Genomic DNA, 27,593 nt, shown 5'->3' with positions numbered 1-27,593 from the left:
CAATTCTGGTGATTTTAGCCTTTTTGCAGAGGAGTTTGCAAAAGGGCATGGCCTTAAGCTCCCTTAAAAGTGCAGGTATCAGCGTTGGCCTCTTATAGGGGAAAGGTGCAAAAGACTTCTAGCATTGCATCGAAATATGGTGAAATTCTTACAGGGTGTTCAACATCTTTCTCCCCCAAGTTTGGCAAGTGGTTCCACTATGTAATCTTAATTTGGTGTTGACTGCATTGTGTAAATCTCCTGTTGAGTCAATTAGGAAGGCATCTTTGAAGAATTTTACACTGAAAGCAGGGTTTTTGGTGGCTATCTGTTCAGTGAGCCATGTTGCAGAATTGCAGGCCTTGTCATGTAGGGATCCTCTTCTCCAACTTTCAGAGGAAGGGTTAACTTTATACGATCCTATCCTTTCTTCTGAAGGTAGTTTCCCTTTTTCACCTAAGACAGTTGAATTGCCTGTGTTTCAGAAAGCAGAGGCTGCTGCTGCTTCTCACACTCTAGGGAGCTTCATGTTTTGGATGTATGTAGGACACTTCTAAGATATTTAAAGGTGACCGGTGTCTTTCAGAAGTCTGATCGTCTTTTTGTATTGTTTAGTGATTGAAACAAAGGGGAAAAGCTTCGAAGGCATGTATTGCTAGATGGACTAAGGAGGCAATAGCATCGGTGATCTTTAGCAAGGGACTATAGGTTACTGTAAGTCATAGAGCACATTCTACTTAAGTACAAGCTGTTTCTTGTGCAGAGTGACAGTTTGTGTTGCCTCAAGAGTTTGCAGGGTGGTGACATGGTCTTTGCATCCTTTTGCCAAACATAGGTTGGACATGCAGGATCTGGATGTCCCTCAATTTGGGGAGAGTGTGTTGCAATCAGGTCTTTTGCGTTCCTACCCAGTTTAGGAAGGTTGCGGTAGATCCCAATCATTCTGGACTGGTCTGGGGGATAGGGAAGGAAAAAATGGCTCTATGTACTAATTTTCTTTCCTTGAATCCCACAGGCCAGTCCAGATTCCCAGCCTAGGTTTCTGAAGACCACACTTCTATGTATGTACATATACTCAAGATTGTTTCTGGAATTCAAATCCTTGAGTAGGAGGATTGTTCAAGTTTATCTTGGGTGTTGTTGATAGTTGTCTTTCCCCTGCTTGAAAGTAAAGGGGGGGGGGGTTTAGATTGGTTACAGGTTATACTGAGTGACTGAAGGTAGCACAGTGACTTGAGTACAAAAGTACAATAAAGCTTTTATTCTGTCTCCTGCTGGCAGGGGAGAAAAATCCAATCATTCTAGACTGGTCTGTGGGACTCAAGGAAATAAAACTAGCAGGCAAAACCAATTTTTCTTTTGCATTGTGAACAAGCACTTCTAGTTCAGAGCTCTTCCATTCGATCTCACCACAGCCTCAAAGTAATGGCAGATTTCTTGAGAAAGGAAGGGATTTTGGTTCATTATTATTTAGTCAGTTGGTTAATAAAGGCCAAATCTATTCAAGAGGTCCTTATTATATCCAACAGAGGTGGTTCAGGTTTTAGAAAGCTTGGGCTGGGTAATCAGCTTTTCTAAGAGCAAATTTCAACTTAGTCTCTGGAATATGTAGGAGTGCTCTTTGATACCAGTGGGGTGAATTTTCCTGACTCAAGAAAGCATTTCCAAGATAGTCAATCAGATGCATAATATCCTTGCTCAGAGAGTTCCTAGGGCTTGGGATTACCTACAACTTCTGTGGACAGTAGCAAGCACATGCGACCTCTACAGCTTTTTCTGCTGTCTCAATGGTCCTCTTAAATGCAAGACTATGAAATTTGTCTTCACCTTTCATGATAGATAAGATGTAGTTTATTATGTTTGTCTCTTCCCCTAAGTTTACAGAAGGGAGTAAGTTTGGAACCTCCATCATGGATAATTCTAAGAGACACAAGTTTAATAGGATGGAGAGCCCACTGTCAGGCCATCAGGTTAGCATTATTTCATTTCCTGCCAGTGCTGAAGGAAATGCCAGTGTGTTATTTCTGACAATTTCATGGCAGTGGCTTATATAAACAAGCAGGGAAGCATATGAAGCCAAGGAGTGGCCAAAGATACAAACCTACGGTTCCAGTGGGTAGAGCAGAATCTTTTACAACTCTCTGATATACATACTTTAGGACTAGGAATGTAGAAGCCGATATTCTCAGCAGAAGTAGTCTGGATCCCAGAGAATGGGAGCTCAGCCAGGAGATTGTTTAGAAGATAATGATTTGATAGGGTCTTCCTTACATTAATCTCATGGCAATTTATAAGAATGCCAAGACCTTCCAGTTTTTCAGTCAATGCAAAGAGAACAGCTCCAAATGAATGAACACTCTCAGCCTTGACTTAAAAAGTATATGTTTCTCCTCGCAGGCCTCTACTAGTAATAACTCTGAGAATAGAGAGGCATCTTTCATTGGTAATTCTAGTGGTTCTGAATTAGCCAAGAAGACTGAGTAATGGATCTGGTGAGGTTATGGTGATTCCTTGATTCACATTCTCTAGGATTGAGATCGTTTAATGTCCAATTCATCTTATGACCTGGAGTTTGAGAGGTCAAGATTGCATAGAAAGGGTTATTCTTCCTCAATAAGTTATACTCATTTAAAAACTTGCAAAAAACTACTTATGATGGCTTTTGTTCATATCTGGCATCTATTTGAAGCTGCTTGTAAGGAGAGGTCCACTTCAAATTGGTGCACTGATATTTTTAAGATCTTGACTTTTCTTCAAAGAAGCCTGGACAAAGGTTTTGCCTTAAACTCTCTAAAGGTCCAAGTAACTGTTATCTCCTGTTATGAGATAGAGTCCAAGGAGTCTCAGTGCTTCTGGATATGTCTCATTTTCTCCATAGGTTAAAGCATATTTTACCTCCTCTTGAGCTTTTTTTTTTTTTTTTTTTGATTGACAATTTTTATTTATATAACATACAGTCAGCTTCAGAGCAACAGGCAATGAAAATCATAATAACAGCAAATTCCAGATAACATCCTCAACATTCTCTACTAAAAGAATTACAGACAGTAGGTGCAGCATGATCCGAAACAACCCTCCAATAACCCTGTCCGACCCTGGTATGTAGTCCCCCATCCCCTTCCCGACCCCCCTTCCCCCCTCTGTTACAGCCCCGCCAGAAAGGGGAGGGGCCTCTCCCAGTATCAAGGGTGACATCTAGTGCAATTAGCTCATATCCCATCACTGTAGATGGGGCTTCATCAGAGTCCAAATCCTATGGAATTTTGGTACGGAATCCTTTCTATAGCTGTCAGCTTTTTAATCAGAAATATATATCGTAACTTGGTAAGCAATTGTGTGCGGGTTGGTATGTCCTGAGACTTCCACCGGGCTGCCACCAGCAGTCTGGCTGCTGTCACCACATGTGAACAATGCCTGGTGATCATCTGAGAGCATCACACATGGGAATCCCAGGAGCCAAACCTCTGCCCTCACCGAACCTTAACACCCAGGACATTGTCCATCCACCTTTGGCAATCCTGCCAAAATACTTGTATATGTGGGCAATGCCACCACACATGAATATATGAACCTTCTTGAGAGCATTATCGCCAACACAAAGCTGAGCTCCCCAGGAATCACTGTGCTAATCGGGCCGGGGAGTAATGCCAGTGATGCAAGAGTTTGTACCTGTTTTCCATCATAGCTGCTGACATTGAGGTCTGTCCTAAATAGCAAATACAGTCTTCCCATTTGCCCCTGTCCCAGGTAATTCCCAGATCTGACTCCCAGGCAGCCAAGTGGTGGCAGTATGGAAGTCCCCTCCCACCAATAACTGATAAACCTTGGAAATGATCTTCTTCAATTTACCCGCCAGAGCGTCTCTGTTGGAGGGTGGGGGCAGCCCCACTCGTGGAAATAAAATGTCTCAGCTGGGCATATGCTAGGAAGTCAGTATGGGGTAGGTCATATGTATCATGCAATTGCGCAAACGGTATCATCCCTGTAAGCCACACCTGTCCTAAGCACGCAAGACCACACTATTCCCAACTTCGAAAGACTGGATTGGTCCTCCCGTTAGGAAAAGCCCGCATACACTGTATGGGTGAGAGGGCCGAGTAGGTCTTACCACCCACCAATGCATGCCTCCAGCGTTTCCAAATAGTATAGGTACTTTGAAGTGCCGGTGGGAAGTCCCTTACCTCTCGGGGGAGGGGGGGACAGCACCAGATCAAAACAGTGTATAAAATAGGGGGCCACCCACTAAGGCTTGCTCTATCTCCACCCACTGCTTTGTGGAGCCTAGGTCATGGCAGTTGATCACATATTTAAGTTGGGATGCAACATAGTAATGCAAAAGGGAAGGTAGTCCCCACCCCGTCCTCCCGCCGGGTCCTACAGAGCACCGCCCGGGCAACCCTAGGCGATCACCTACACAAAATAAAGAAAAACAGTTTCCTCTGTAGAGGTTTCAACTCATGGGTCAGGAGTAAGCACGGTAATGCCTGAAAAAGATACCCCAATCTGGGCAAAACGTTCATTTTGATAGCATTAATCCTGCCGAACCAAGAGAGCTATAGTCGCTGCCATTTATCCAACTCGCCCAGTAAACTGCGCACCAAGGGTTGGTAATTCTGCTGTACCAACTCGTTAAGATTCAGTCCCAGATTTACCCCCAAATAGCGAATAGGGCCAGTCGTCCATCGAAACGGAAATTCCCTTTTCCCTTCCCGCTCTAACGCCTTGGGATTTATCAGGATTTACCCGAAACCCGGAGAGACGCCCATACTTTTCCAACTGGTTCGAACAATTCGAACAAGCTTTTTATCCATACCAATAATCTCACCTCAATCTATCCAAATGTACACCATGTTCCATGACTCCTAGACACTTAGCCAGGTCTCAGTTCTAAAATCTCATTACCATTTAGTATTCATTGTATTTTTATTCCCAAGTTTTCTTGATCCAAGTTCATCTACCTGTTCGATGTAATCGCATTCTTTCATGCTTGTTTAATGTTATAATGTAAACCGAAATGATATGTAACATTGCTACATGAATTTCTGTATACAAAAATGTTAAATAAATAAATAAATAAATAAATAAATAAACTGGTGTCGTGTCGCAGTCAGGGAGGTCAGTAGGTGGGAAAGCAAAAAGATAATATCATTGGCATAGAGCGATATTTTGTATTGTTGGGAGCCAATGGGGATCCCTTGTGCCTCAGGGGTATGACGGATAGTCGCCGCCAGGGGTTCCAGGCTAAGGGCAAACAAGAGTGGGGGACAAAGGACAGCCTTGCCTAATCCCACGCTGTATCCAAAAATTCTGTGTGTAGCTATTGTTAATTTTTAGACATGCAAGGGGGTCCCTGTAGAGCTCCTTAACCCAGGTAGAAAAAAACCCACTCAAACCTACCTTTTCCAATACTTCAAACAAAAAGGGCCAGTACTCCCTATCAAAAGCTTTTTCGGCATCAATAGTCAAAAAGATCACAGGGCTGCCCTCCATTTTGGAACTGTAGATCAGATTAATCAGTTTCCTAATATTATCTGCCATCGTCCGGCTCTGCATAAACCCTGCTTGGTCAGTATGAATTAGACCTTCTATCATCCCCCGTAGGCAGAAGGCTAATATTATGGCCAAGATTTTCAAATCAATATTATTTAATGATATGGGCCTATAGGACGCGCAATTAGTAGAAACTTTCCCTGGCTTAGGGATGATTGTGATACTCGCCACATTCCCAAAGGGTAGCAGTTTGCCTCCCTCCCTAAATTGATTGAACATTTGAGCTAGGGGGCCTCTCAGTGTGGTCCTGTACTTTTTATAAAAAAGGAGGGGGGTGAACCCATCCAATCCCAGGGCTTTCCCGGATTTTGATTGCCCAATCCACCTCCAGCTCAGAAATAGGTTTTCCCATTAAAATTTGATCTTGATCTGTCAATTTAGGTAAGTCAATCTCTGTCAGATAGAAGATATGTCCGACCTTGCTACCTCCACCTCAGGGGTGTATAGTTCTTCATAAAAGGTTTTAAACCGAGTCCGGATAGCTTCCGGGTCCCACAACATTTCTCCAGACCCCACTTTAATCTGATATATGCCTTAAGTCGCTTAGTTTGCAACCGATGCGCTAGGATTCTACTGTTCTTATCACCAAATTCATAGTATTGCTGTTTTAAATATCCAATCTGTGGGTGATCGCTGCAGTGTCCAAAGCAGCTATCTCCTCCCTTTTCCTAGTCAGGAGCCCCGCCCACAGGGACCCAGGATTCTGCTTATGATGACGTTTCAGTCCTGCCAGGTCTGGTAATAAGGCCTCACATTTCTTGTTCGTCTGTTTTTTAAGGTATGTGCCCAGACCTATCAGGTGACCCCGCATGACTGCTTTCATGCCTTCCCATACGGAGATAGGTGTTACGTCTGCTCCCCCATTCAAACTAAAATATTCTTCAAGCACCTCCCCCATATGTTCTTGATAAGATTTAATTTTCAAAAGATAGTCATTCAATTTCCAAAACTTCTGGCCCTGATCCCCATGAGACCTCACAAGCGTCCACAATATGGGAGCATGGTCCGACCAGGTTAAGCACTCAGTATCTGTTGCCCCTGTTTGTGCAATAAAGTGTATAGGAATTATGGGGGTGTGAATAGAAAGTATAGTTTTTGCTATGAGGGTAAGTGAGTCGCCAGATATCCACTAATTGTCCATCCATCATTAATTGTTTTAAGGCATGCCTAATTTTTCCCTTCCTCAGTCCAGCGACTCACCTCTCTCAATGTCTCTAGCTGTAGGGCTGGGGCACAGTAAACACTAACTAGCACCAGCTGTGAGTTTTGCAAGGCTACATTTAGTAGCAGAAATCTCCCATCAGGGTCTCGATATTGATCCTATATTTGTACCGCTAGGTGCTGGGCAAATAGAATCCCCACCCAATGATACCAATGATGGGAAGTAGCAGACGCAAAATACTGTAAGGGATATTTTTTTTAGAGTAAAGTAAGCGTTCATCATGGCGCCTCAAGTGCATCTCCTGGATGAATGCTACAGAGGCCTGTAATCGATTAAGTTCCTTAATGAGCATTTGTCGTTTATAAGGCGAGCTTAAGCCTTTAAAATTCAGGGAAATACATTTAAGCTCATCCATTCCACCCAATTGCCCCCCACCCAGTCCCTAGGTCCCCTTGTCTCTCTATAGCAGGCCCAAATTTAATACCCTCTCTCCCCAGCCACGCGTACCCCAGATACTGTTGCGTATTCTCCCAACAGACCCTTTCCCTCCCCCCTTCCTGTCCCGCTAGACCCCTGCCCACCATAAAGGTTGAACCCTACCTAAGGGAGGATAGCCTGTCATTCCTTCTCCACCATCTCACATCCTCCAGAATCCATAGAACAAGAAAGGATCCCCGCCTTCCCACCCTGTTACAACTCCAACCAATATCTAAAACTTAATCAACAATTGAACTGTATAACCAGCACGCAGTCCAGTCCACCAGCGGAATAAGTTAAGCATCTGATAGGTGTGCTGCTTCCTTCCAAACGGTAGACCCACCATCACCATATAAGTACTCCCTGATGGGGCACCTGCCCAACAATACCACTGGTTGCAATGTTCCGTGTCAGATTTTCCTGTCCCTTTCCTCTCCAGGGATGAGGAAATAGGAGTCCTGCCATTCATGCTGGTATGTCCAGAGCTGGGTTGCCGGCGCTCGCTGGATTCCTCGTTAGGTGGCACCCGCCTTTTCCAGCTCTCTGCCATTGTGGTTGGGCCTGCATGGTTACTCGGGCTGGTGGTTTCTCTCCAACAGACCCTTTCCCTCCCCCAACACTACTATGTTGGGGGAGGGAAACTACTATGACCGCAGCCTGCAATATAGATACAGCATCTGCCAAGTTTTTAACCTGGGAGGTTACATTGTGGAGGGTGAATGCCAGGCCCCAGGGATAGATCCACCTATACTGGATGTTTTCTTGCCAAAGGACCATTGTTAGTGGTTGAAGCTCTCTCCTCCGATGCAAAATCATGGGTGCCAGGTCATTGTAAATCTGTAGTTCGTGTCCCTCCCAGCTAAAAGGGCTCAAGCATCTGGCACAGCGCATTATGTCTTCTTTGATTAAAAAACTATGCATGCATGCGATAATGTCCTTCGGGGTATTCCGCGGGGCATTCCCCAATGCCCAATGGTCCCTCTCAATCACAATATCAGGACATTGCAGCTCCTCTATGCCTGATTCCGAGGCCAAAAGCACCGAACATACCTTGCGCACCACTTCCATCGTATTGGCGAATTCAGGAGTCTCAGGCAGGCCCCGGATTCTTATATTGGACCGCCGGGATCTATTTTTAAGATCCTCTATTTTTAACACAGCTTCCTCTTGTTGTTTCTGAAGCACTGCGATATCCTCTGTTATGGCGGTAAGTTGTGTGCCATGCGTCTCAAGGACCCCTTCGATCTCCTCCACCCGCCGTCCAAGATCATGTAAATCAGTTCGGAGGCCATCTGTATTAGCATTTACATTATCCTTAAGAGAGCGGATATCTTGCCTGATTTCATCAAATCAGGTATGAAAGTCTGTCTTCGTGGGCGTTGCGAGGGACGCATCCTGATCAGGGAAGTCTCCCTGACTCTCCACTGGCGGGGTCGCATGGCCCGGGTCCGCAGGTTCGGCCGCCAGGGCCACGAATCGAGATTCCCCAGCTTCATAAGAAAATTGTGCCAAATCGAGTGTTTTCTTGCTGGCCATGATGTGTGCCTGAGGATTGACAAATTTCCGCTGTCAGAGTGGATATCGTGGAGGAGATAGGCTAAAAAATCACCTAGTAGTCATGGAGGGGATGGAGAGTCAGGCTCAGACGTCCATTTTAGTTCGTGACGTCACGCCCTCCCACCTCCTGTTAAGCTTTTAATCCCTCTGTGTGAACTTAATCTGGTTCGCGATGCCTTAGTGAAACAACCATTCAAACCCCCCTTAAGAGTGTTTCTCTGAAGGATTTGTCACTGAAGATAGTTTATTTAGTGGCCATTAGTTCATTCAGGTGTATTTCTGAATTTCAGACTTTGTCATGCAGGAATCCTTTTGTTTGTTTCTCTTAGACTCCATTTTGCTTTGCCAGTCCTGTCCTTTTTACCTAAAGTCATCTCTCCTTTTCACTTGAATCAGTCAATTTCTCTTCCAGTTTTCCCAACAGAAGAATGTCAAGGTAATCAGAAATCACTTAAGTACTTAGACGTCTTTTGGATTTTTCTCAGATATTTGAAAGTTTCCTGTTTCAGAAGTCTGACAGCTTGTTTATCCTTTTTGGAGGGCCGTGTTAAGGCAAAGTAACTTCCAAGGTTTCTTTGGCAAGAAGGATTAAAAAAACGATTGCCTCAGGCTCCAGAGTGCCTTTGAGCCCATTCACAAGAACTCAAGCTTCTTCGCCTTGGAGGATATTTGCAAAACAGTTATCTGCTCTTTTTTGCATACATTCACTAAGCATTACAAATTGGATGTTCATTCAAAAGAGGATGCAGCCTTTGGTGCTTCTGTTCTCAAATTATCACTAATTTGTTCCCTCCCAGATTAATTGGGCTTAGGTATTTCCTTCTTCCCATTTATTTGAAGTAATGTAGCAGGATGATAAGGAAGGAGAAATTGTCTTACTTGATAATTTCCTTTCCTTGAATCCTGTGATACCCGTCTAGGACCCTCCCATTAAGTTGAACCTCTGTATTATTTGAAGTAGTGTACTTCAGTTATAGAATTTAAGAGACAAAGGGAGGTTTATTTTCACTTTTTGTTTTTTTTCTTTTACCACCTTTTGATTCCAGAAGATTGTAAGGATATTCTTGGAATATACCTTTTAGGTGTGTGTTTGTTTTTTCATGTTATCAAAAGTTTAAATCCGTTTTTAGTTTCTTTTCCACAGCTTTGACATATGAATACTGGTTTTTGGTTGAAGCTGCACCATGGCAACTACTGGCAAGGATATCCGTGAAAAGGAGTGTCATTTGTCTCCATTGGTAGAAGGTGCAGTAAACCCAAGTTTGGACTGGTGTAGCAGGATTAAAGGAAAGGAAATTATCAGGTAAGACTAAATATTTTCCTAGGGCTATTATCATCAGACAGTTAACTCATATAATTATATAGTGATACTTCTCAATGATATCAGTTCTGTAAAAGAACATTTGAAATTCCCAGGCATCACTAAGATCTCATTTTTAATCAGACATTTGGCATCAGAGGGACTCTTTAAGCTTTTCCTTTTTTTTTTCCTGTGGCAGGCGTGCATTATTTCGCAGTTCCAGCATTCTCAATCATGCTTATGCCAGTGGACCAGTGGCGTTTGCTCACAAGCGGCTGTCCACACAAATGATGCTTCAAATGGAGAGTGTGGCTAAGTGTACCTCTTATTTCATTGAGCCTGTGCGATGGATGGAGCCAGCATTGCTGGGTGTTTTGGATGGTCAGGTGAGAGGTTGATGGAATATGACCATATGGAAACCTATTTTCAAAAGGACTTCTACGTGTTTACCTACAAAATGGCCTTTATGAAAGTTGTTTCCCCAATATGTGCATAAAATTACACACATCCTGTATGCATGTAATTTTACACACAAAATGGAGAGGCATTCCAGAGGGTAAAACCTGCATAGACTTTGGATTTATGCTCATTCTTTTCAATTTTGAAAGGTATGTACTTACATTTTTTTGGAAAAACTCCCAGCATAAATTAGCAGATGTAACTTGTGTGGGGGTTTTGCTGGGATAATTTTCAAAACGAACTTGAGCTCATATAAGTTTGCTCTGAAAATTGATGTAATTTGTGCATGTAGCAGTCTGTAAATTTATGCAGCTCGCTACAAAATCATCTCCAAAACGTGTCTGATAGTGGGAGATAATCATAGTTACAAGGAGAACTCAGATCTATCATATCTTCTTCTTATTATTATTATTACTATTACTGCTACTACTACTAGTAATTACTTCTGTAGTGCTACTAGAAGTACGTAGCCCTGTCCATTAAGCATCTTATTTATTTCTTCATTTTTCTTCATTTTTATAGACCGCTCATTCGGAGACATCTCTGGTCGCACTGTACAGCAAATAAATCCAAATACAACCATCTACTAAAACTACAGTTGATGATCTGATAAAATAAAATACACATCAATAACACAATAAAAAACAATAAAAATAATAAAAAAAAATATTAAATATTTTCCTTTAGTGAAAAATGTACCAATACATGATTAATGTTTCTCTAGTGACTACAATGGGAAAAGCCAATACTTCACATTTTATGAAAAAGCAAATAATTTGCCTCTAATCTGAGTTTTCTTGGTGCTCAGTTCCAAAATTCTGCACCTATAACCGAAAAAACTCTTTCCTGGACTGAACTTTTCCTCACTTCCTTAGCAGTTGGCAAACAAAGCAAGGACTCTGATACAGATCGGATCTTCTGTTTGGTATATAAATGTGTATCAAATATTTCAAATGCCTTGCTCCCTCACCATGAGTAACTTTAAACATTGAACATATTACCTTAAACTGGACTCTTTGGCAAACTGGTAACTAGTGTAGTTTTAGTAAAGGAACTGCACTAACCCTTCTTGGGCATGAAAAAAATAAACCCTGCCATAATATTTGTACAATTTGAAGCATTTGAATACTTTTGACTAGTAGTAACACCACCAAAAGCTCATTTCAGTAATCCAAGATGGGCAAGACAAAAGATTGAACCACCAACTGGATCATCACGTTTGACAACGTCCCCACCCCGAATTCTCTTTAAAAATCTAAGTTTAAAGAAAATGTTTCACCACTGTTGAAATGTGATCATCAAAACTCTAGAACTTTGGTCACTACACAACTCCACGCCCCCAATCTCAAACTTCAGTGAATACATTGGTGTATCTCCTGCCTTGATGTAAAACTATTCTGTTTTACCCACATTTAAAATTAATTTCTATGAAACTCCTGTGCCACCAGATACAAACTCATTTTAATCTTTTCTACTGTTGCAACATGATCTTTCCCTGCTAAGATCTTCCTCATTTCAGGTCATGTTTCAGGAGCAAGTAAAAAGCCCGTAAAATCCATCCATAGTGAGATTACAGGAAAGAATGTCTTTCTAACCCATAAACCCTAGAACGCACACTTACCCACCATTATTTCTCACTGAGGATACATTCTACATATATTATGTTATTTATTTTATTTAAAATCATTTATTAATCACTTTCTAGATCAAATCTCCCAAAGTGATTTACGACACATATTTTAAAACAATCAAATAACAATCACCAATAAATAATACAACTGAAATTTAAAACATTATCTGAACTATATATTTATTGAGCACAAATGAGTGAAACCTTTTAGGTCTTTCTGAACTTTAAGAGAGTGATGCTACTGAGGTGAATAATATGGTTTATTTTACTTTATCTAAATATACCACCTTTCACCTGATAAATCAAAATGCTTAACAAAACTATAAGAGGAGAACTATTTTTTAGGGCATTAAGAGGTATAATCATATAAATTATGTGCCTTTTCCAAATGGTAATTTCTTTAAAAAGATGTTTAATGCCTGAGCTATTTTTTTCTCATTGGACTATTAACGTATTTGTGATGTCATAGACCATTCTGAAAGCAGCTTCCTCTTCATCCAGACATATGGGTTATGCCCACCTACCAGCAGATGGAGACAGAGTAATATATTCACTAACATCACCCCTTATAGAGTCCTGTGCTGACCTTAACCTGCCAGTATTCTCTCTCCAGCAGATGACAGGCAAGCAATCTATGCTGTGAACTGAAGCCTGATTTGGCAGGTTAAAGAACTGGAGATATTTGTAAAGGCAGCTCCTGAGATGAAAGTCTAGTATTCCCTCCCTTAGTTGAGCATAGCCCTGTTGTAGGGGGCTTCTAGTTAGCTTTCGTAGCTGGCCTGCTTCTTCCTCTTCCTCAATCAAAAAAAGGGTTATAGTTTTCCTCTGATGCCTCCCATTGGGGATAATAAAGCTCAGGAAAAAAAAAAGCAAAGGAAGAATTTGAAAACAAGAATGGTTGGCAACAGGAAGGATAGCCCCCGGGTGAGTTGAGACGTCTTCTAATTCCTTGGGCTGTAGCGATGAAAGTTTTGGTTTGGTGTGGCAGTGCTAGAGCTATCTCCTCTTCACAGTGCGGGAAGTGAACTGCACAGTGTATCTATTGAGTGTTTTGGCAACATGTTGGAGAAGGCTTGTTGTGCCACTGGTGTGTGGAGAAGAGAAAGGGGCTGAGAAGCATGGGGATTGGACTGCTCTGGCAAGGGAGGGGGATCCGCATCAGTGGGGCAGTTCCTTTTCTTTAATCCTGCCGGTGGAAACATGGCAGAAAGTAAGGAGCTAGAACCTCCTCCTCTCAGTGGAGGAGGCAGATCTAAATTCATGAAATTGCAAAGCCTCACAATCAAAGCATGTGGCTGACTGCCACATGCTGGGGCTGGAGCCATGAAGCAATGTGCACAATCAATAATGGTGTTGTTTTTCCCCAATATGCTGAACAAAGTAGGCAGCCAGCACACACAGTAAGAGACCGGTTCTGACCCCCTCGGACTTTTCTGGCAATCCAATTATTTGAATGTTATTTCATCTAGAGTGATTCTCAAGATCATAAAGTTTAACAGCTGCTGCTGTTTGGGATCTTTCTATTTTGTCCACCCTAGCCCAGGGGCCGAATCCTTACTGCCAACTGTGTCAGTGATCAGTTCTTCCTGCTCGTCGTCAAGCTTGCAGTGCCGCTTTGCTATCAAATTCTGAGGCTTTAGATTTTTGCGTTTTTCTCATCCTGGCACTTTGGCTGGGGTTTTTAGATGTTGACATAATGAATTGCTGTGGCGAATATTTAACTTTATATGTGAAAGGTTAACATGCCTGGCGGGAACTCAGCTTCGTGCAGCCTCTCGGCTCAAAGCATAACCGGAAGTCCAGGAATATGGATATTTGTGCTAGGGAGCAGACCTCGTTTACCTCGGAGGTCTTGAAAGTGGGGTTGACAATAGCCTGCCGTTTCCAGCAGTAGCTTGGGTACATCCCAAAGTGCAAGATCATATATCCGGACTGGTCTGACTGGATGAAGAGAGAGGAGAAATTTGTTTTTCCCTGAAAAATTCCTTTCCTTGAATCCAGCTAGGCCAGTCCAGGATCCTCCTTGATCTCCCAAATGTATCATTACAACTGTTTTAAAGTTTAGGAGACAGAGGGCATGTAGTCGTTTCAGCAGAAGTGGTTTTTATGTTTATGTTGTAAATAGTATATATTTTCTTATGTTCGTTTCTCCTTGGAAGCCCCCCTGGTTGGGGAGGAGGGAGAATTTACGTGAGTTATGTGGTTAGTTTATTAAAGGTAATACTGGTAGACTGAGGCCTACAAGGGATGACACGTACAAACCTGCTAGTCTCTATCTCCATCTGCTGGTTGGTGGGCATAACCCATATGTCTGGACTGGTCTGGCTGGATTCAGGGAAAAGAGATTATCAGGTAAGAACAAAGTTCTCCATACTGTGACATCAGTCACACCTGATTGGCCAGAGCTGGTCTGTTGCATCATTCTTTTCTTGTTCTAAAACAATTCTTAAAACACATTTTTACAATGCTTCCTGGAAGTTTAATGGTTACTGTAATAAGGTCTGTATATGGTGACTGCTGAGGTCACATATATGGTACAAATAATCTTTTGTATATGTTCACTTGGGTAATGTTCACTAACACCTTGATATTGTTGGTTTACCTCAGATTCAGTGTCCCAAGTGCAGGTGGAAGTTGGGATCCTTTAACTGGTATGGAGAACAGTGTTCCTGTGCTCGCTGGGTAACCCCAGCCTTCCAGATCCACAAGAACCGTGTGGATGAGATTTTACCTGTACAGATCCCAGGACTACAGAAAGGGAAGACATAAGAGTGTGCTACTGCCCAGAGACTAGGAAAACAGGAGATGATGTTATGGCTGGAAAATGATCACCTGTAGAATATGCCATAAAGAAAGTAATCTCCAAATCTGCTTCAGATCACACCTCTTGCATGGTACATGCCAGAATGTTTGCCAGTCTGAAGGAGCAGCTTATTCAGAGCTAATTCTACTCCAATTTTAGAGATCATAGCTAAGAATGTGACAAGAGTATGTTACATAGTTGGTTAGATTGAATGAATCCAGAAATCCATCAAATCCAAAATATTACCATGCTAAATATACAATTAGTACAAAGAAAACTGAGTATTGTATAGATACATATACAATATGTATCTATACAATACTTTATAATATTTTATAAGTATACTTCATTTCTAAAATGTAGTATTCGCTACTGTTAGTCTCTTCCTGAATAAATTTGGGTTGTTTATAGATAAATTCTTGAAAAATTAATTTACTTAAGACATCAGTCGGTCTGACAAGCTGAAGTTACATCAAAAGCAACAAGCTGTTTCAGCTACAAAGGCAGTGGTTATTTCTGTTCCTGAAATTCCATTTTGTTTTAACATATATGCAATTTTCTATATGGTAGCTGGATTTTGGCACAGCGAACTCACCGCTCCTCCTCTCTGTCCTCTTTTCATGTTCCCGTCTTAAGCTAACTCTCAACTAGTGTGACCACAATAATTCTTATTCTGGGTTGTGAGTTCTTTGTTGTGCTGCCTGCTGGGTACTCCCAGGGCCCTAATGCTCAGGAGTTGTATTCTAGGATGTGTGTGGTTTTTTTACAGCCTCTTCCATTAATCTGTTTTCATATCAGAATGGAATAGGCAGGAAGATTGTTTTCTTGATAGCATAAATGTTGAAACAAGAGTTACAAGTAATTAGTTTTGTTAAGACTAATTTATTTTTTTTTATTTACATTTATATGGCTTTTCTATAAGTATTCCCAAAGTGGAAAACAAGATAAAGCATGTAAGCTTCAATTTATTTTAAGAAAAAATGAACATTGTAAAATATCTCAGATAGCACATGATACAAAACATTCCATAAAACAATGTGAATAAAACCAAAAAGAGTATTATTCAATATAAAAAAAAAACAGCATGTGAAAATATAAAACTCATCATACATTTCATAATAAATCTAATTAAAAAAGGAAAATTTAAAACATTCAAATATATAAACATTCAAATATATAAAAACCACATTAGAAACAGATCAGCCAATTGCAACACATAAAAGATATGACTAATAAGACATATTAAGCTCTCTAACTTCTTATTCAATCAAGAAGCAGACCTGTTCTAAAACAGATAAAAACAAACAATAGAAACAAGAATACTGAAAGGGGCCAAAGTTTGAAAAAGACACAAAACAATATGTATCAGAGTGTACCACTAATATGCTTTTTCAGTTGCTGGTTCAACCTTGTTGAATTCTCTGCTAGTATTCTTACAGACAACTCCTGTTCAAAAAGCTTTTTAAAATGATTAAAAGCTCGCATTTGATCTTGAAATTTAGCTACTACTAGACCCACTCAGGTCCTTGATTTAGATCTCATGTTCTATACATAAGTAGTTTTGGTTTACTTATGTCATCATTATATTGCTGTTTTTATGATTTGTTTTCATCTGTTTTTTATCTTAAGTTTAGAAGAGATGTACCACTTTGAATCTCTCTCTAGGCAGTCAAAATCTTTTAAAATAAATATTACTATTAAACATTTATATTGCTGTACAAGGTATACACAGCACTGTACATATTTCCTAGCGTGTAGCAGATGGACTCAGGACCAATGGGTATAGTGTACTCGTGCTAGCAGTTGGAGACGGATCAGATTTCAATCTGACATCAGCACCTAGTACATATACCCCTCCAGGAAGTGCAGATTCTCAGTATTTTTCCGTCTCCAAAGCAGTTAGGAGCTATCTTCACGCTCGCCGAGCGTTAGAACAAAATTAAAGAACAAAAACATCCTGAAGACGAGCCCCGCACTCCTGCGGTGATACCCTCGGGTCCCTCCCCCAGTTGAGTTTCCCGAGGTGATTTCCATGGTCCCTCGGAGGTAAGAGCCTCGGTCCGGTGGCCGAATCGCGGCAGGGACCTAGCCCCCGAGCGAGAAGGGTTCAGGCGCGGCACAGAGGCAGCCTAGGTCCGGAGCCGAATCGCGGCGAGGACTTAGCCCCCGAGCGAGAGGAGTTCGGGCGTGGCTGAGAGGCAGCGGGTGCATCCCCTCGAGCGCGGCGGTGAAGGTATTTACCCTCTCCCCCCGCAGCCGGAGACCACCCGGGTCGCAACGGGGAAGCGCCGAAGACAAGGTAAGGCGTACATCTTCTATTTAAACGGTCTCCGAAGATCGAGGAGGAGCAGAGTCTGCCCACGTGGAGACCCTCTAAGGAGGTCGCCATATTGCCCACACGCTCGCCATAGCCATCTTGGCTTTCTTCGCCGCCCGCTGCCTGATCAAGCGCACAAATTAAGCTAAGCGCATACTTTAGGCGCCCGAAATTAGCTGGGCGCATATTTTAAGCTAGGTGCCGATTTTTGGGCATGTATTATAGGCGCCGATTTTTGGGCGCATTATAGGCGCCGATTTTTGGATAGGCGCCGATAGTTGGGCGCGCATTATAGAATTTTGGGCGCACCTTATTAGGTGCACTTTAAATCCTCCGCACATAAGCTTCGCGCACAGTGCAAGGCGCATACCTACGGCTCGGAGCAAAACCGGCGCGCATATACCAGACGCAATGGATCGCATAAGAGCTTACGCGTCCACAGAAGCGGCACCTCCAATAACAGGCATAAAAGCCCAAGGCCTCTGCCCTGCATGCCACATCAGAGCTGCACAGAGCGAGGAAGAGGACACCCTATGCGCACACTGTGAGGAGGCCTTGGGAGACCCAGGCCAGGGCCAGCCCCACCCGGGTCCCAGTGCTAGCTTCTCGGGAGGCACCCCAGATCTAGCTGGCCCCAGTGATTCCATTCCTCAAGACGGGGAACCCTAGGGAACCGGCGCCCCTCAACTTGGATCCGGCATCGATCTCCTGGGTGGAGTTATTTAAAGGGATTCAAGCCTTTGTCAAGATGCAGACTGAACCCCATGCTGCGGAAGACCCTCATGCCCCAGGACCCTCGAGGCCTAGGCACAGGCTCCCACCACCCAGAAGCCCCACCTACGGGGACACTGATTTCTCCGAGGAAGAAGTTGAGCCCCTCGAGGAGGGAGAACTCCCCTCAGGGACGGAGCCGCATCGAACCATGAGATGCTTCTTCTCAAAGGATGAGCTTCCGGACCTGGTATCTCAATGCCTGTCGGAACTCGCTATCCCGGGCCAAAGCACCCCAGGGGAACCTAGAATGAACCCCCTGCTGGAGGGCCTTCGACAGAATTCCCACCATTTTCCCCTCTTACAGGCGGCACAACAGCTAATTGACCTGGAGTGGAATGCGCCGGAATCCTCATTCAAAGGGGGTTGAGCCTTATCGGCCATGTACCCCCTGGACCCAGCAACCAAGGAGCTTCTGGCATGCCCCAAGGTGGATGCCATGGTTTGCGTGGTCACTAAGTGCACCACCATACCAGTGGAAGGAGGAGCAGCCCTAAAGGATGCACACGACCGACGCCTGGAAGCCATACTGAAACAGGCCTTTGAGGTAGCAGCCATGTCCCTACAAATTGCGTCCTGCTGTACCGTGGTGACAAGCTCCTGTTTATCCCAAGCCAGGAACAACACCCCGGGGGAAGACATGGAACCGGCACTTTCATTCCTCACTGACACTGCCTCCGACCTAGTACGCACGGCAGCCAGAGGAGTGTCATCCACAGTGGCAGCCAGGAGACAACTCTGGCTGCGAAATTGGTCGGCCGACACCTTCTCCAAGACACGCCTCACAAGACTGCCCTTCAGGGGGGATCCCTCCTGTTCGGCAGCGAACTAGAGAAGTTGCTTAACAAATGGGGCGACTCTCCAGTACCTCGCCTACCAGAAGACAAGACGAAGAGAAACCAGCATTCCTTTCGCAGGCCTTCCAGAGGCAGAAGCTCTCAGCGCTTCAACCCTTACAGGAACAACTTCCAAGCGCCCCGCCCTACGGGCAGGAACCAGTCCTTTCAGAACAAACACAGCAAGAGGGGAACCAGCTCTGGTCCAGGCCCCAGCCGCACCCCACAATGAGATTCAGCCGACCCATCCAAGGGAAGAAGCCATAGGGGGCAGACTAACCATATTCTACCGCAGATGGGTCGAGATAACTTCGGACAAGTGGGTCCTAACCATCATCAGAGAAGGATACTACCTGGACTTCCTCCGAACCCATCCGGACAAGTTCGTGGAATCTCCCTGCCACGACCCCTTCAAGAGGGCGGCAGTGGAAGCTACCCTGACCAGACTCCTGACCCTAGAGGCCATAACCCCGGTTCCAGCACGGGAATTAAATTCTGGGCATTACTCCATTTACTTCATCGTGCCCAAGAAAGAGGGTACGTTCAGACCCATCCTGGACCTCAAGTCGGTCAACCGACACCTAAGGGTCCCAAGATTTCGAGTGGAAACCCTGCGGTCAGTCTTAACGGGCAATACAGCCAGGAGAATACCTCACATCCCTGGATCTGTCGGAAGCCTACTTGCACATCCCAATCCATCAGGAACACCAGCGCTACCTACACTTCAAGATCCTGAATCACAACTATCAATTTCGGGCACTACCCTTCGGGTTAGCCACTGCACAGCGGACCTTCACCAAGGTAATAGTAGTGGTAGCGGCGACACTCAGGAAGGAGGGAATCCTTGTCCACCCTTACCTGGACGACTGGCTGATCAGAGCAAAATCACCGGAGGAGAGCCAACAAGCAACCAACAGAGTCATAACTCCACTGGAAAGCCTAGGATGGGTAGTCAATACAAACAAGAGCTCCCTACAGCCATCGCAGTCGCTGGAATATCTAGGAGTCCGATTCGACACCAAGGAGGACAAGGTCAGCCTGACCCCCTACAAGGAGATCAAAGCTGCGGGACCGACTACAGACCCTGCTGAGCGCCACCCAGCCCACAGAATGGGATTACCTTAAAGTCCTCGGTCTAATGGCATCCACACTGGAAGTGGTACCATGGGCACGAGCCCACATGAGACCTTTGCAGCGTTCACTCCTATCACGGTGGAGTCCACGATCCCAGAACTACACCGTGCATTTACCTCTACTGACCAGAGTTTGGACCCAGCTAAGGTGGTGGCTGCAGCCCAACCACATGAGCCGGGGATCAAGAATATTCTCCCCGACCTGGACCCTGCTCACCACAGATGCCAGCCTACACGGATGGGGAGCACACTGCGAAGAGCTAACCGCCCAAGGGCGGTGGAACGAAATCGAGTCAAGATGGAACATCAACCGATTAGAGGCACGGGCAGTCCGGCTAGCCTGCCTTCGGTTTGCCCACAGACTTCGAAACAAAGCGGTCAGAGTGATGTCGGACAATGCCACCACGGTGACCTACATCAACAGGCAGGGCGGAACCAGAAGCCAACAGGTATCCTTAGAGATAGCCCCCCTGATGACCTGGGCGGAAGCAAACCTCCAGGACATCTCCGCCATCCACATCGCCGGGAAGGACAACACCACGGCAGACTTCCGCAGCAGGGAAAGCCTAAACCCGGGAGAATGGAAGCGATCATCCACAGCCTTCAAGATGATAGTGGATCGGTGGGGGACCCCAGACATGGATCTTCTGGCAAACAGATCCAACGCCCAAGTACCCAGATACTTCAGTCGCAGGCGAGATCCGCAGTCACAAGGGATCGACGCCCTGGTGCAGACCTGGCCACCGGGGACCCTCCTATACGCCTTTCCCCCATGGCCCCTGCTGGGCGCAATCATTCACAAGGCGCAGCGACACAGAGGTCTAGTTCTTCTGGTGGCCCCGGACTGGCCAAGAAGACCCTGGTACGCAGACATGAGAAGACTACTGGCAGGGGACCCTCTGCCCCTGCCCCCACACAGGGACCTACTACAACAAGGCCCTATCCTTCACGAGGATCCAGCTCAATTCTCTCTTACGGTCTGGCCATTGAGAGGGCCCGACTGAGGAAGAGGGGATACTCGGGGGCAGTAATAGATACCCTCCTCCGGGCACGCAAGTTCTCCACATCGCTAACATATATAAGGATCTGGAGAGTTTTTGAGGCCTAGTGCGAAGATCACAACATCGAACCACACTCCTCTAAAGTCCCAATAATCTTAGAATTCCTACAGAATGGACTCCAGAAGGGCCTGTCCCTCAACTCAATCATGGTACAGGTGGCAGCACTGTCATGCTACGGCCCCAGGAACAAGGGCGACAGCATAGCCGCGCACCCAGACATATCAAGATTCCTCAAAGGGGTCAAACACATTCGCCTACCACTAAAGTGGCCAGTGCCCCTGTGGAACCTCAACCTCATTCTGGAATTCCTAGCGGGACCCGCCTTCAGATCCCTCCGAGGCCTGTCTCTCCGTCTACTAACCCTAAAAATGGTGTTCTTGCTGGCCGTTTGCTCGGCCCGCCGCATTTCAGAGCTACAAGCACTGTCCTGCCATGATCCATTTCTCAGAATCACCCTGGGGACCATCCAAATACGCACGGTCCCATCCTTCCTACCCAAAGTGGTCTCACACTTCCACCTCAACCAAACCATTTCATTACCAACCATGGAAGGTGTGAAGAAGTCGGAAGAAGGCTGGTCTCTACGCCATCTCGACATCGGCAGACTACTATCCAGATACCTGGAAATGTCAGAACCGGTACGAAAGACGGACCATCTGTTCGTCCTGCACAGCGGGAAGAAGCAAGGGGATGCGGCCTCACGGGCAACCATTGCCCGCTGGATCAAAGAAGTCATCAAGGCGGCCTACGTAGAAGCGGGAAAACCACCACCTCTACAGGTCAAGGCCCATTCCACCAGAGCCCAGGCGGTTTCCTGGGCAGAAACCAGAATGCTGTCACCTGCCGAGATCTGCAGGGCGGCAACATGGTCCTCCATCCATACCTTCTCCAGATTCTACCGTCTGGATGTTCAGGCTCGGGAGGACACAGCATTTGCAAGGGCAATCCTTATTGGACCACGGGCAGCCTCCCACCCAGTTCAGGAGTAGCTTTTATACATCCTATTGGTCCTGAGTCCATCTGCTACACGCTAGGAAATGGAGAAATTACTTACCTGATTAATTTCATTTTCCTTAGTGTAGACAGATGGACTCAGCAGCCCACCCTCGGCTGCCATTACACATGGTCGTTCATCATCTCAAGGTAAGCCATGTTTTTTACTCATCATAGGGCATCCACCCTGCCGGGTGTCGATGCTTTCCGGTTGAGGACACTGGCGGTCTCCAGCTATAGTCGATCAACCAATTCAATCCAATCAGAATAAACACATTAAGTTAATCAATCAGTCAGTCACACATATATCCATAATGCTTTGCAAGTAAGAATACTGAGAATCTGCACTTCCTGCAGGGGTATATGTACTAGGTGCTGACGTCAGATTGAAATCTGATCCATCTCCAACTGCTAGCACGAGTACACTATACCCATTGGTCCTGAGTCCATCTGTCTACACTAAGGAAAACAAAATTATCAGGTAAGTAATTTCTCCATTATACATGAACAACCCCTGTTCTTTGGAGCTTACCATCTAGTCAGGAGAGACAGATGCGATAAATATGCATTTAGGGGAGAATCAAGGAAAATGTTTAAAGTCTCAAGGTGAGTTAAAAGGTGTAATTTAATTGAAGACAGGGATCATTGTATCACAAAATTAGATTATGAGCCCTCTGGAGACAGGGAAATACCTACAGTACCTGAATGTAATGTACTTTGAAGCGTTTGGAAAAAGTAGAATATAAAATAGATAATTGAAAATTGCAAATAATATATTTATGAAGCAGATCTCTGTCAGTAACGTATTCCCCTATTTTGGACTGGGAAAAGAGTTTTTCTGGGTATTTCCTCCAACCTAACTTCCCTTGGCCGATCTGAGCAGAGCCTCTTGGACTGGTCTAAGAGCCCCATTTGGAAAATGTGATCAGCTTATCTTTTAAGTATATTGGAAAAAATGTGTTATGGACATCTAGCTTCCATACTTAAGCCCTCATAAAGTTTTCTCTTTATCACTGATGAATAATAAGGATTGTAATGATATAATAAATAAGACTGAAGAAATGTGTGAATTTTTTATTGCATAGACTACAATCCAGCAAAGTGATTAAGGAAAAAATGTATTGCCAGGGAAATGAATTTAGTCTCTTATTGAACACTAGTGAAGTGTATGGAAAGCATTTGTTCTGTTCAACCTACAGTACTTTTAATATGACATCAAGAGCCTCTGCATGGATGTTGGCTGCTCCAAGTCTCGGGCCTCAGAGAAGATGTGCAGGATAGTCTTGTTCACATGCCCTGTAATGGAGAAAAATCTCTATAGAGATAAAGTCAAAGAAGATGTGGGTCTAATTAAAGATCACTGTGCCATGCTTCATATACTCTCTGCAGCCACCTCTAAGTCACCCATCATTATAATGAGGTATCATAGTGAACCAATTGGGAATTTGTTTTTCCTACCGAGACATTTTTCTCACCCTACTCATTAACAAGCTCTTGCCCTCATGACCACAGAAAATCAAACCACCATGTAACAACCCACTCAAAATTAAGGATGGGTTAGTGATTGAATTTGGAGCACAGACCACATTACAGAAGAATTCCCTGAGTGAAGGTTGAGGTTGTATGTAAACCATTGGCCTCTGATAACTTTGAACAGCTGGATTCTACGGATTATAATAGAAGACTACTGATTTTGTTTATTGGAGATTATTTTAAATCACCTTCTGAATGACTCATTTATTTCTCATCAGGAGATGGTAATCATGGAATTCTCCTTCCTTTTACAGACTAGAGTGGTTGAACTGTTCCACTGCAGAAGAGGACAGGGATTTTACTCTAAGTATCTCCTGGTCCCCACACTGGACAATTCTGAGCTATCCCAGACCTAAGGGCTTTAAAGAAAAGTACAACAATCAGAGTATGGAACAAGTAATGGTCCATTCACAATGCGAAGAACATTTACTTCTTTATTTCCAATGACAACTCTACTGTTCCAGTATATACAACATGATATATTTAAAATAGTCCCCGACACGGACCCAGTGCTTCGCTCAAAGGCTGCATCAGGAGGGACAACACAATAAGTTCATATACACTTATTATTTAAGATTCTTCATATACAGGGAGTATATGTATATGCACTCCCTGTATATGAATAATCTTGACCTGTATTTCAGCAGAGAAATACAGAGATTATTGGAAATAAAGAATTAAATGTTCTTTGAACTATGTATAGACCATTACTTGTTCCACACTCTGGATATTGTACTCCTTGCTTGTTGTGTGTGGATCTCTCTCTTACTATTCCTTTAAAGAAAAGTGCAAGATGATTTTCCTGGCATTCTAATTTCTCTCCTAAAAAATGGAGACTGACAGTGAGGCTCAAGGATACATACACCAATATAGAGATATATTTAGTCACAGGCAGTATCTCAGATATGTATTAGGCAAACACCACTTGCACTATTGCATATTGCCATTTGACCTATCATACAGATTTACAAAATGAATAGCAGTTAGCATAATGTGTTTCTGTACTTGTTTTGAGGTGCTTTGATAACTTTCTTTAGTAGTGTCTCCTTAGTTTTACCCTTTACTAACCTTCAGACTGTGTGTCTATAGTTCCCATCTTCCAAATTTCTCCTCATACCCAGGGCCAGTGGTCCGTTCTGGAAAACCATTATCATATCAATTTCTCAGAGCTAGAGCCCTGTAATTAACACTCTGACAATTTGGTAGGTATGTTCTATCTGAATAAGCAAGAAGAAAGAATTCACTCCTGTGTTGGGTTACTGTCAGGCTTTGAAACTGAGCTGTCTTTCATGGGATGATCCTAAGATGCACATACCTGTTAGGGAAAGAACATATTCTAGCAGACTAGCTCAATCAGATACTAGACCGCCACAAGTGGTCACTGAATCAGAATGTAATGAACAAGATATTTCTTGAGTGGGGAACATTTGAGAAGGACTCTTCATAACCTCTCTCAAAAGAAGAGTGCACAGCTTCTGTTCCAGAAGATAAGAAGGCAGCATAATGTTGGGTATTAGGGAACATAACTTCTATATGTGTATTCTACTATATCCCTGTGTAGGGAGATACCTAAAGTTTCAATACAATGCAGTAAAATATGGATTCTGACTTCACAAAATGACTTCTTGACCTATATTGACCTATATTTCAATACTGAAACCATTACTAAAGAAACCAAACGCTTGCCCATCAGACCCAGCTAATTTTAGACCCATCGCAAACTTACCACTTATCGCCAAACTGATGGAAAAAATTGTCAACAAGCAACTATCAGATTATTTGGAAGATCATAACATTCTATCCCCAGCTCAATATGGATTCCGGAAACGCCTAAACACCGAATCGCTCTTACTATCTCTCACTGACACAATCCTCGTCAATCTGGAGAATAAACAATCTTACCTGCTCATTCTTCTGGATCTTTCCGCTGCATTTGATACGGTAAAACACTCTACTCTAATAGACCAACTAGCCAACATAGGGATCAAAGGCACAGCCCTTAGTTGGTTCCATTCCTTCTTAAGCAACAGATTCTACAAAGTAAGGATAAACAACAAAGAATCGCATCCTATCCTGACAGAACAAGGAGTCCCACAAGGATCATCACTTTCACCCACCCTCTTCAATATCTACCTCCTCCCTCTCTGCCATCTACTCTCAAACCTTAAGCTTACCCATTACCTCTATGCAGACGACATACAAATCCTCCTTCCGATCACAGAATCCCTTCAAAAAACTATCACGTACTGGAACGAATGCCTACAGCCCATCAAAAACCTACTCTCAAGCCTCAACTTAGTATTGAATGCTAATAAAACTGAAATGCTCATTGTCTCCCAGGATCCACACACAATCTCTTCCAGCTTTTCTCTACCAAACACAAACAGCCCGTTCTCATCTGACGTCAGAGACCTTGGAGCATGGCTTGATAATCACCTAAACCTAAAAAAGTTTGTTAACAATACCACAAAGGACTGCTTTTACAAATTGCAAGTCCTCAAAAAACTTAAACCCCTCCTTCACTTCTCCGACTTCAGGCTAGTACTACAATCCATCATTCTTTCGAAGCTCGACTATTGCAACTCCCTGTTTCTAGGTATACCCGCCAACACTATCAAACCATTACAGATGGTTCAGAATTCAGCGGCTAGAATTCTAACTAACACTAATAAAAAAGATCATATCACCCCAATCCTTCGGAACTTACATTGGCTCCCCATTAAACAAAGGATACTCTATAAGGTACTCACCATCATCCACAAAGCGACAAACAAACTAGCCCCCATCACATTAAGCTCTCAACTCCAACCGCACACTTCCTCCAGACCTATCAGAAGCGCATACAGAGGAACACTGCATGCTCCGCAAATAAAATCATCATTGAGCAAACGAGCGCTATCTTCAGCAGGCCCACACCAGTGGAACACGCTTCCCCCAGAACTCAGATTAGAACCCAGTCATCAAGAATTCAAAAAAAGACTGAAGACTTTTCTCTTCCAACAAGCTTTCCCAGACGCTTAATTCTTACTGTGACGGACAGACTTCCTAATTTACTAGATATCCCTTAATTATGGACACTGTATCAAATACTACTTTTAATAACCTGAAACGGGACAATTATCTTGGAGCTCAAAATTCATGTTATTTCTTATATTTATTTGGCTTTGCTTATATTTTTATTTATTACTACGTTAAATTAGTTATACTTCTTCATATTTAAAATATTATACTCTTTATTTATGTCCCAGTTAAACTATTATTACTTTATTTAGTACTATGTTAAATTGTCAAACAGTTATACTGTTCCATAGGTTCTACGGTTCTATGTAAAGCTCCGCTCTCTGTTGAGCAGTTATTTGTTTTGTGTAAACCGGAGTGATTTGTAGTCCCTACAAGAACTTCGGTATATAAAAATTAAAAATAAATAAATAAATAAATAATTCAGCAGAGAAATACAGAGATCATGAACGTTGGCCAGAATAGCAATACATGACTTAATTATCTAGTCTGCCAGCACACGCTGTTCAACTAGACCTTTCTGAAAGAATAAAGTCTTCTCTGCAAACAGAACTGACCTAAAACCTAAAGCAGAGCTCAGTTCTCCATAGAAACTAGACCATTCAATCCAGAAAGGAGACTTTTATCAGCCAGGTCAGCTCTGTGGTCAGCTGTCACACTGCCCGATCATATGCCGGACAGACCTCCAAGGGGGGAATCAAGTTGGGAGGGGGGGGGGGGGTCCAGCAGAGAAGTGAAGAAGAAACCCTATTTCATGCTCTTGTTTTACTATGCATGAGCTCCTGAATATGCACTTCCTGGATTTTACAAACAGCATGGGAGAGGAACTTGGAGTGACAGTAAAGAAGACCCATTAACACTATCAGAAGCAACATCCGAGCCATTGCTCTCTGCCCCTCCCTGCAACGGAGTGGACAAGTTTCAGTATCCTGTAAGGCTTTACAAGTAAGAGTCTCCTGCCTGCTACCTAGCAGCCTGAGTCAAACTAGTAGACAAGTCATCTCAAAAGCCAGT

At 43.7% G+C, this 27,593-nt stretch overlaps 1 protein-coding gene across 1 annotated transcript in view; it reads left to right on the top strand.

Annotated features, from left to right (window-relative positions):
• Window positions 1-16,002, top strand: part of DUSP12 (dual specificity phosphatase 12) — a 184,590-nt gene extending 168,588 nt beyond the window's left edge. Inside the window, exons 6-7 of the mRNA XM_029618166.1 lie at window positions 10,225-10,411; window positions 14,722-16,002. Of these exons, the coding sequence (XP_029474026.1) occupies window positions 10,225-10,411; window positions 14,722-14,883 (349 nt within the window). The 3' untranslated portion in view covers window positions 14,884-16,002. The remainder of the gene's footprint in view (window positions 1-10,224; window positions 10,412-14,721) is intronic.
• The last annotated feature ends 11,591 nt before the right edge of the window (window positions 16,003-27,593 follow it).

Source organism: Rhinatrema bivittatum, chromosome 10, assembly GCF_901001135.1.
Source record: "Rhinatrema bivittatum chromosome 10, aRhiBiv1.1, whole genome shotgun sequence".
NCBI lineage: Eukaryota > Metazoa > Chordata > Amphibia > Gymnophiona > Rhinatrematidae > Rhinatrema > Rhinatrema bivittatum.
This window is presented reverse-complemented; position numbering and strand designations above follow the sequence as displayed.